At 34.9% G+C, this 9465-nt stretch overlaps 2 protein-coding genes, 1 long non-coding RNA gene and 1 other non-coding gene across 7 annotated transcripts; 3 read left to right on the plus strand and 1 right to left on the minus strand.

The window, feature by feature from the left end:
* Positions 1–1784: 1784 nt before the first annotated feature.
* LOC106324311 lies at positions 1785–3241 on the minus strand. Its single transcript, XM_013762302.1, has 5 exons — positions 3039–3241; positions 2608–2676; positions 2487–2500; positions 2293–2440; positions 1785–2208 (listed from the first exon to the last, which is right to left on the minus strand). Exons 1-5 carry the CDS (start codon positions 3117–3119, stop codon positions 1939–1941), a joined length of 582 nt encoding a protein of 193 aa, XP_013617756.1. The 5' UTR covers positions 3120–3241; the 3' UTR covers positions 1785–1938.
* Positions 3242–3564: 323 nt separating this feature from the next.
* On the plus strand, positions 3565–3637 carry TRNAA-AGC. The gene has a single exon. It is a non-coding gene; the product is annotated as a tRNA-Ala (tRNA).
* A 558-nt stretch (positions 3638–4195) lies between these two features.
* Positions 4196–6665, plus strand: LOC106325974. Of its 3 annotated transcripts, XR_001267106.1 has the most exons (6): positions 4196–4479; positions 4878–5096; positions 5165–5355; positions 5459–5500; positions 5621–5765; positions 6259–6665. It is a non-coding gene; the product is annotated as an uncharacterized LOC106325974 (long non-coding RNA). The 3 variants fall into 3 exon arrangements; XR_001267105.1 differs by having other exon boundaries at positions 5459–5765; XR_001267104.1 differs by lacking the exon at positions 6259–6665 and having other exon boundaries at positions 5459–5894.
* A 1108-nt stretch (positions 6666–7773) lies between these two features.
* Positions 7774–8630, plus strand: LOC106326273. 2 transcript variants are annotated; one of them, XM_013764292.1, is made up of 3 exons: positions 7774–7865; positions 8105–8302; positions 8389–8630. In XM_013764292.1, the coding sequence occupies exons 1-3, from the start codon at positions 7838–7840 to the stop codon at positions 8586–8588; spliced, it is 426 nt and encodes a 141-aa protein (XP_013619746.1). In that variant the 5' UTR covers positions 7774–7837; the 3' UTR covers positions 8589–8630. The 2 variants fall into 2 exon arrangements, with proteins under 2 accessions (XP_013619746.1, XP_013619745.1); XM_013764291.1 differs by lacking the exon at positions 7774–7865 and having other exon boundaries at positions 7872–8302.
* Positions 8631–9465: the final 835 nt, after the last annotated feature.

Consider the following 9465-nt stretch of genomic DNA (forward strand, 5'->3'; position numbering starts at 1 on the left):
CAGTACAATGATCATCATCGCTTGCATCGAACTCTTCTTCACCTTCTTCATCCGTCATATCAACGAAAAGATCTTCAAATTGACGGTTATCCAGATCAATAAGAAGGATGTCATCAGTTTGTTGTTCAGATACTTTGACTTCAGTGATATACACTTCTTCTTGCAAAGATGATTCTTCTCCAGTAACTATTCGTCCACGAGGTGTAACTTTGATAGCAGCTAATCAAGTTATTCCAAAATCTCTAAACCGAGGGTATCAGTTTGGTAAAGCTTGCTTAAAACATGTTTTCACAAAAATTAATGGTAACATGTTTCGTCGTAAAGGCCTTGTAAAGTTACAAGGACTTTACAATGAATTTTCTCTTTCCTCGTAAAATCGACGTAAATTTACATGTAAATTACCACAAAACATTTTCCTTGTAACTTTACTATGACTTTACGATGAAATTCAGTTTTGTCGCAAAATCGTAATAATATTCTCGTAAATTTACGAGGAATATATTTCCTCGTAATATTTCCTCGTTATATTCATGTTTCCTCGTAATTACTACATACATTGTATATGTTGTCGTCGTTAAGGTAGATGATTTTGATTTTTGAATTAGTTGTTGAATCATGCATAAGTTGAATTAAACATAAGTTGTATCTTCAGTTTCTATAAATTAGAGAAGACATCATGAGCATTTTTGAATAATAATTAATTAATGGCACCACAAATTTAAAGGACCAAACACATTAAAATTAACAAAATTATGTAAAGGAAACATGATTTGAAATTAAACATTCAGCAAATTATAAATAAATTTAGTTAAAATAAATACATTTAAAATATAAAAAAAAAATATCTACTTGCCGATTATCCTAAACTTATAGAGTTTTGTTTAGATTATTTTATTGGTACACGGTTTTTTCGTGTCATTTTGTTTAGTTTTTTTTAGCAGGTTCATCTCTGTTTCAGTTAGATAAAATTATCTTACCCATCACAACATCTCTAATTATAGAAAATGTTTTTAATATTCGATTGGAAACTAAATCGGATAATTGTTAGATCATGGTTCAATATAGTTTGAATCTTATATATATATATATATATATTAATTTGAAAATAATTATAGTAAATATAAAACAATAGAAATATTAACTAATTTCTTTCATCGGTTTCAATTTTTCTGATAATTTTAATAGTTTTCATTTGGTTCATTAACTTAGATCCAATATAGCCGGCTATGTGACCGTCTCGTCTAACCACCGTGTCCGTTTTAAAAACACTGATCATAGACTAAGTCTCTAATAGCATGTAGCCTATTATACAACATAGTTTGTTCAAAAAAATAAAACTTTAGTTCAAATAAACTTTTTACCAATATGACTAGTGTGCGATCAGTAGTGCATTGTGATTATCAACTAGTTCCAAGCGTCAGCGCATGGAAAGAAATATCGAGGATCACATTACTTTCAAATAAAGAGATGCAACTTTGGCATGTTATTACTAGTCTGAAAATCCTTGGACATTACTTTCACATTTCTTCTCAAATTTTTAATTTTGTGACAATATGAGGGATTTAATAGCCTTGCTTTATTTGTCTTTCAATGGCTGACAGTAGTATTGTGTTTTCATACTTCTGATTTTTTTTTGAAAAATACTCCTCTTGGCCTCTCAAGGAGTGAGAGAGTGCGCAAGCTAGTTTCTCAGAGCTTGGACATGATGAAAGGATTATCTATCATAGACTAAATCTCGTTTGTTAATCACAGAAATATTAAATACTAATGACTTACGATGGGCAGAGTTGCAAGTAGCATGTAAATGAGCATGGCCTAAATTGCCAGAATAGCAAATAGTCCAACACCAACACTAATTTTGTCGTATTATCCATGGGATGGAACATGGAGACATTGTTTCTAAGTACCTGAAAATCCTTGGAAAACATAAAATCCCTCTTACTCATCAATGCCCTCAGCATTACCAGACTTGAGATGAAGATGCTTCTCTCGCTTCTGAAAATCTGTCAAACCTTTACCACTTCCAATCACACCCACTTTTCCAAACGGATCCTCTGGGGATTTGAATATACTCTCTTTCTTCCTCCCTGTATAGAACCCTACCTTTTTAGTTGTCTGAAACTGCTGCCAAGTATTCTGTGCAACCTCTAGCTGCTCCTGCCTCGCCTTTGACTTGAACGCATGTATCTTCCTCCGCTTTGCAATTTTCTGAAACACAAGTGAGCACGACCTTTAGGACTATAACAAAAGTGTGAAAAAAGAAACGAATAACCAATCATCTTTTTGACTTACCACATCCTCGGGATCATTAGGATCGATTTTAAGCTTTGCAGGTAGAGTTTTGGATTGATAATCAGAACTCGCAGCTTGCTCAATCTTTCTTTTGAGTGCATTCTTGGTAGCTTCAGCTAGTCTTTCAGCTTCCAAGAGAGCATTGTTCCTAGAAACATAAAAGGGCACGATATGAAAAAAATCTGGAGACATACAGATCAATGACATTCTCACTCACGACTAGCAAAAGACATGGACAAACAAAGATGTAAAAAATTTGATCACACAAAACTAAGAATTCTGAAACTAACAGAATCATAAGGATGTATCTATCACCTCTTTAAGCTCCTTTTCCATATCTGCATATTCCGAGTTTCTAGGGTCTTCAGACAAAAGCTGCCTCACCTGGAAACCAAAAGACTGTAAATTCAATAAGATCATCCAGAAGATAAGCAATATAGCATCATCATCATCCATCAAAACGGAACAATCACAGGAACATAATTAAACAATCAGTCAGAATCAATCCATTCCAAACACAACGCTGAGTGATTTCCACAGTGTCGGTCAACTGATTATTCTATGGGGCCAGGAGTGCAATATTAAATCATCTGGTGGTGGCCAATGGGGATCGAACTGCACATTTTTTCAAACATCGAATCCCTAAACTAACCATCCTTCCTAATTCTCAATTCCTCTTCACCAATTCTCAAGCATCCTTCATTCAATAATCTCAAAAGCCCTGCAAAAGAAATGGTTATTCACACCTGTTGGAGCTGCTCTTTGTAGGTAGTGAGGTTCGAAGCCAACTCTTTGATGCTCACTTCTTCTTCTCCTCCTCCTTCCATCTTTTCTCTCTTCACAAGATTTTGTTAGTTCTACGCTGATCCTCCTCCGATCTTCTTTGTCGCCACCAAGTTAAATCCTAAAACGCCGTTTTGCACCGTCTCGATGGATCTCTATAATAATAGTACCGCAAACGCGGCAAGTTTCTTTTAATTGCAACAAAAACCCTAAAGTTAACAAAGTTTAGAAAGTTATCCACATTAAATATTTCACTCAATAATACCTCCTTTCACTCTAGCTCCCAGATCCAGAAAAGCCCATCTCCTAACTTCAATACTCACTGCCTGCCACTGGGGTTTTTCATCTTCGATTTCTACTACGGAACTCACACCAAAAAATTTCTACTATGGAACAATGGAAATGGAAGCATCATTCTTATGTTTATAATGAAACCGAAAAATGTATTAGGACTTGATAAATTGATTAAACTGTAACATATAAATAATTGGGGATGTAGCTCAGATGGTAGAGCGCTCGCTTAGCATGCGAGAGGTACGGGGATCGATACCCCGCATCTCCATTTTTCCGTCATTAGGCTTTAATGGAAATTCCGTTACTTTGAGGGAAGAAGACTTAATCATAGCTTCTTTTTTTCTTTTTGTTAAATGAAGTCAATTCAACCTATTTTCGATCCTTGTAAAATGCCAACCAGTCAGGAAAATAAACAAACTAAATAGCAAAATCGTCATATATAATCATATGATGAGAAGTGCAGCGAGCCAACAACTATCACTAATATTCAACGTTCATGTTAAATAACGAGGTTGTGAATAACTTTAGCATCCGTAGATCGAATCCACTACAACTCCTGATGCAAATGGCAAAAAACTCTGAAAATGTAATAAGAGTTATGGGCATGTTTCGTTTCTGAACCACAACGACTGACTCTCAGCCTGTATATATACATAAGACCATGATTATCCAAGGTTTCTAAGTGGGTTTTTAAAGAAGATAAGTGATTTAATTAAATCAAAAGTAATTAAAATGTGAATAACCGATCCTTAATGTAAGACTTTGGAGAGTGTTTCTTAGAGCACGTGTCAGCACACCATAATTTATTTTTCTTTTCTCTCTTTCGTTTCCTCCGTTTCTCTCTGTTTTCTCCTCTCATTTGTTCTTGAGTGGAGATTATCAATTAAGCAGCAGCATGTAAAGATCAGAGATGGCGGCACCTTTCACGTTGAGGAAAATCGGAGTCCCGCCGAACTCAGCGAACCTGACGGAAGCTCGACGCCGTGTATTCGACTTCTTCAGAGCTGCGAGTAGATCCCTCCCCACCGTAATGGACATTTACAATCTTCAAGATGTCGTCGCGCCTTCTCAGCTACGTTTCGCAATAACGCTCACGTCATTGATCCTAAGGTGTTTCCCCTATTCTCACTCTGATCAATACCAGACCTTGGAATCATTCTTTGTCTGTGAATTGGTGAAGCGTCTTGGTAGTATTGCATGCCACACTTATGTGATTCTCGTGCTGGTTGCTTTTGTGCCTGTGTTTGAATATTAGGACGTTTTCAAAATTTCTTGTGATTGTAAACGTATTTCTTGATTCAGTGCTTGATTGTTGCGATTTTGAAGTTGAGCCTGTAAAACTGGTAGCTTAGCTTGTTTCCTTGATGAGTTAGTGTGGCATCATATACGTGAAAGGTTTCTTGTCGGTGTATCTTGCTTTTAAATGTACATTGATATGGTTGTATATTGTCTTCTTATTTCCCCTTCTTTTTTTTTTTGTTCTGATGATGAGTTCTTTTTCTGTTTAGCCAAGAACATTATTCTCGCTGGTGTGAAGTCAGTGACTCTTCACGATGAAAATGTGGTTGAGCTATGGGACTTGTCTAGTAACTTTGTTTTCTCGGAGGAGGACGTTGGTAAGAATAGGGCACTTGCTTCTCTTCAGAAGCTGCAAGAACTCCACAATGCCGTGAATGTCTCAAACTTTGACCGACAAGTTAACCAAAGAGCAGCTTTCTTGTTTCCAGGTATTCAACCCCTTCCTTTATTTGATGATTCAACTTATCAATAATACTATCATGATTCATGGAAGCAGTTTCTTCCACGGCTATGATCACCTGCTACGCGAAGCAAGGGAACGTTGAGGCTGCGAGGGATTTGTTCGAAAGAGTGCCTGAGACTGAGAGAGACATTGTTTCTTGGAACGTGATGATCGATGGATACGCTCAACATGGCTTTCCCAGCGAAGCTCTGATGCTTTTCCAAAAACTGTTGGCCAAAGGAAACGTATGACTACTAACATCCTCTCTCTCTTCTTTCTTCAGTCTCATTCTGAGCTTTTTGTTGGCTTTGTTAGTAGATGATGAATGTGATTATGATGTGGTTGCAGGCATCGACCTAAACGGTGCAGCATAGCAATGTGAACGCATGTGTAAGCTACACAAACGTATAGGAATGTGAACACATGTGTGACTAATTGCATAGCAGAGAGGACATGATGTTTATTTTATTATCTTTTTTAACATTCTGGTTTCACATCATGTACTTGCAGTTGGGAATAGCGATTGTTAATGACTTCAAAAGTATTGAAGGAGGCAGAGCAATGTGACTTCAGTCTCTCCCAATAGCTTTTGGCACTGAGGCTGCAAAATGGATATGCGTTAGTGCTATAGACGTTACTCAGCTCTCTGTTGCCGGTATGTAGTATGACTTCTATTTCTTGTGCTTGATCTTATGAGCTAGATGATCATTAGTGAATGTCTATTCTGGTTGCAGTGTATCTTGTAGTGAAAGTATTTTCTTTAAAACTCTTCTCCAAACAAGTTTAAATTTTTTTTTTTAAGAACCATTCATTAAAAAACTTCCAATGAAGCACAAAATCTATGGGTTTCTTAATTAAATTTTTTAATTAACTTTTATTATTAAACAAATCATTAAGAAACCCAAATGGAGTTATAGGGATAATGATGCTCTTAATGCTCCTAAATTAAGGTGCCCGTTGCCGAATGTGCCCTAGCTATCTATATAAATTTGACTAACAGTTCTAACATGTAACATACATATATTTCTAGAAAACTTTTTTTTCTCTTTTACCATTTTATTTTTAGAATTTTGTTTCTCGCGTATATGTATATGTCATCACGAGTTAGCACCTGACTACAACTCTGACTGCATTATTTTCATAACTAGGTGCGTTTACGCGGGGTCGTTGACGAAATTGTTGCTTTATATAAATAATTTGGAGATATTGTGCTGTGAAGTGGTCTTTCGCATGTGAATATTTGTAATTTTATTGGATTTATGGTGAGGTAAGACGCTGCGCTAGCATGTTCTAGAGAGAAGACGCTGTAACAGAGAGAAACAATGCAACTCCGAGGTCAATGCATCATGACAAACAGTTCTATGTAGAGTGCGATTGAGAGAGAGAATGATTCAACCGTAACCGGCACATTTAGTTTAGTGGGATAATAAATATTTCGTAGGTAGCGTTTAGTGGGATTCTATTGTACTCTTTGATATACACTTCTCCGCAAATATTTTTATAATGATGAGTAATTCAGCAAAATCTTTGTTCTTTTTTTATTATAATGGTTCTTTATTTGTACTTTGTAGCATATATTGTCAAATGTGGGTTAAGACTTTCTCCTCTTCTGGTTGTATTTTTTTTGTAAACTTTCTTCTGGTTGTATTGGTTTTACCTTTTTTGAGCAACTGGTTGTATTGGTTTACAAAATCCTAAATTTTGATAACGTGGCCAACAGAGGTTGCCATATCAAAATAATTAATAGTAGTTTGTGGGAAAATTTGTAGTACTAGTCGATGAAATTACACCTGAGTGAATATATAAATCATGTAATGTATATACATGATACACATTTGATGATCCACTCTTTAGTCTGCAACTGTGATATTGTTATATACTTATATAAAAATGCGTATGAATTTGTTGAGGAAAATTATGCAGAAGCTAAACTAACTTGGACGCAAAGCAACGGTGGAGAGATGTGATGTCGTTTTCTTACTGATGTTCTGTGCTAAGGTTTAAGTTTCAGTTTGCTTTACTTCAAATTCTTAGTTTAAACCGGTTTATATTCCAAATCATTACTTAAAATTTAAGATCGATAGAGTGGTTTCATTTCTAAGAGTTGCAAAATCACCCCAATTGTCTAGTCAAGAAGTACGATTTATATTCATTTCAATATATAGCTCTCATAACCATTTTACAATATACATGTATGGATGATACATCTAAAGCAATCTGCCAATGCAAACAAGCTGGAGTCAGCCACTAAAAATGGACGGTCCATCATCGTCATATAACTACATTTGGGCTTACTTAGTGTATATGATTAATTAGGTTGAGATGATTTTTAAGCATACAATTAAAGTTGAAGTAGATCTCCTTTGCTATCTAAAGAAAAGTCGGCCCAGTTCCAAGGTAGGCCCAAATAGATTCAACAATCAAAGCCCAAGCAGCATCGGCTCTTTCCACAGAAAGAAGATGATATAAGAGCAAAGCGAAAAGCTTGAGAGAAAATAGTCTAGCAGCTTCCTAAAAGCAAACAATGTACTACGGAATGGAAGACGACAAAACAGACTTGGGGAGACTCGGTTCACTCGAAACGTACTGATGCTCGACAAATGTCACAAGATTAAAGGGTTCATCATGTTAAGTTGCTATAAAAGAGAGAGGGACGTCGAGGGTTATCGTCGTCGTTCATCCTAAAAAAAACCCTAAAGTTTCAACCTTTGGTAGTAAAAAATAACCATGGATTTGTTCTCTGCACCTTACGACAGTAAGTTCTCTCACAAAGTCTTCAACTTTATAGATCTGGTTTGATTTCTATGATGGTTTAAAAATACAAAACAAGAGACTTGAAAAAATAGAAAATGTCATATGTTACTGATAATTAAAGTATTCACGTATCGGAAGGTTTCTCCTTTCTGTCTTGAGAGTATATGTGTTTGTTGTTTGCTGTGTCCGCCGTACGTGTAATAACTGCATCTGTGTCTGTGAGTGATTTTTTTTGGTCAGCGAATGCGACAGGAGTGTTCTGGGACTTTGACGAGTGCGGTATCCCCGATGAACTCAATGCCGCTGGGGTCTTACAGAGGATGAGACAGAGTCTATTGCATAAGGGTCACCGTGGTCCTGTCTCGATCCAGATTTATGGTGATTTGACCGGTCTTGACTTTCAATCCTCCGACATCAAGCTCAATCATTTTCACTCAGGTGAACGAACATAAACTGCTTAATTAAATTACGCTTTTAAAAAAAAATTATTTTCAAAAAATCTATTTACATGCGTATGGTTTCAGGAGAGAAACGTGAGAAGATGACGAAAATCTTGGAAGACATAGTTTCGTGGTCAGGTGAGAATCCAGAACCATCGGTGGGGTTGCTAGCCTTGGGAGACGTGGGAGACGCTGGAGATGACATTCTGCCTTTTTCGTTGATTTCCATAAAGCTAGGAATCACTGATTTATACATACAAGTTTATTATGCATCATATAATTAGTACAAATTTTCTTTGAACAAAAATGTTTATTTAACAACGAACTAGCAGGTTAAATTACACTTGAGAGAAGAATACATAATCATGTAATATATATATATATATATGATATAATCCCTGTTCTAAAAATCGGTTGCCTGGGGCGCTACGCGTCATTCTTCCGCCTCGATTTATGCCAAATTGGTTAAAAAAATCGGATATCCGATTTTTTCCGTCTAGACTACCTAAATAACCGCCTAGCCGTCTAGGCGGCCGACTAATCTATTTTTTTTGATATTTTTTTTAATTTATTTGATCTAAAATTTTATAAATATCATTTATATTCATAATTTTATGAAAGTTACACTATATTAAGTTTATATAATTTATTTGTGTGTTTTATATAGTTTTAAACATGAAAATGTATTAATGTTATACACAATTAAAGATTAACATGTTTTATAACATAATCTATACTAATAAAATGGACCTTTTGAGGTTCCGTAGAGCGCCCACATCAGCGAAAAAAATTCTTCCGAAATATGACATGTGGCATTATTATTTAAAAAATAGAAAATAAATAATAAGTAAATTTGCAATATAAGAATATATATATAATAAGTAAATAAACAATATAAGAAATAGAAACATTGCATTAAACAATAATAAGTAAATATACAATATAAAAAAAATAAATAATAAGTAAATATACAATATAATAAATAGAAATATTACATTAAACATCTATCATAATATTATCATTTGATATAAAAACAAAAAAAAATTAGAATAAGTAAATATACAATTGAGAAATGGAAAACTTAATTAAACATCTATAAAATAATAACTAAATACAAAATATAAGAAATTGAAATATTATACTAAACATTATCGTATTAAA

Source organism: Brassica oleracea, chromosome C2, assembly GCF_000695525.1.
Source record: "Brassica oleracea var. oleracea cultivar TO1000 chromosome C2, BOL, whole genome shotgun sequence".
NCBI lineage: Eukaryota > Viridiplantae > Streptophyta > Magnoliopsida > Brassicales > Brassicaceae > Brassica > Brassica oleracea.

What these genes read in the sequence shown, in the direction of transcription:
- LOC106324311 (XM_013762302.1), bottom strand. Translation starts at nt 3,119, where the DNA reads ATGGAAGGAGGAGGAGAAGAAGAAGTGAGCATCAAAGAGTTGGCTTCG. An exon ending in ACAAAGAGCAGCTCCAACAG is followed by an intron (nt 2,677 to 3,038) that starts GTGTGAATAACC and finishes TTTGGTTTCCAG; the next exon opens with GTGAGGCAGCTTTTGTCTGA. An exon ending in CTAATGATCCCGAGGATGTG is followed by an intron (nt 2,209 to 2,292) that starts GTAAGTCAAAAA and finishes CTTGTGTTTCAG; the next exon opens with AAAATTGCAAAGCGGAGGAA.
- LOC106326273 (XM_013764291.1), top strand. Translation starts at nt 8,029, where the DNA reads ATGTGTTTGTTGTTTGCTGTGTCCGCCGTACGTGTAATAACTGCATCT. An exon ending in GCTCAATCATTTTCACTCAG is followed by an intron (nt 8,303 to 8,388) that starts GTGAACGAACAT and finishes GTATGGTTTCAG; the next exon opens with GAGAGAAACGTGAGAAGATG.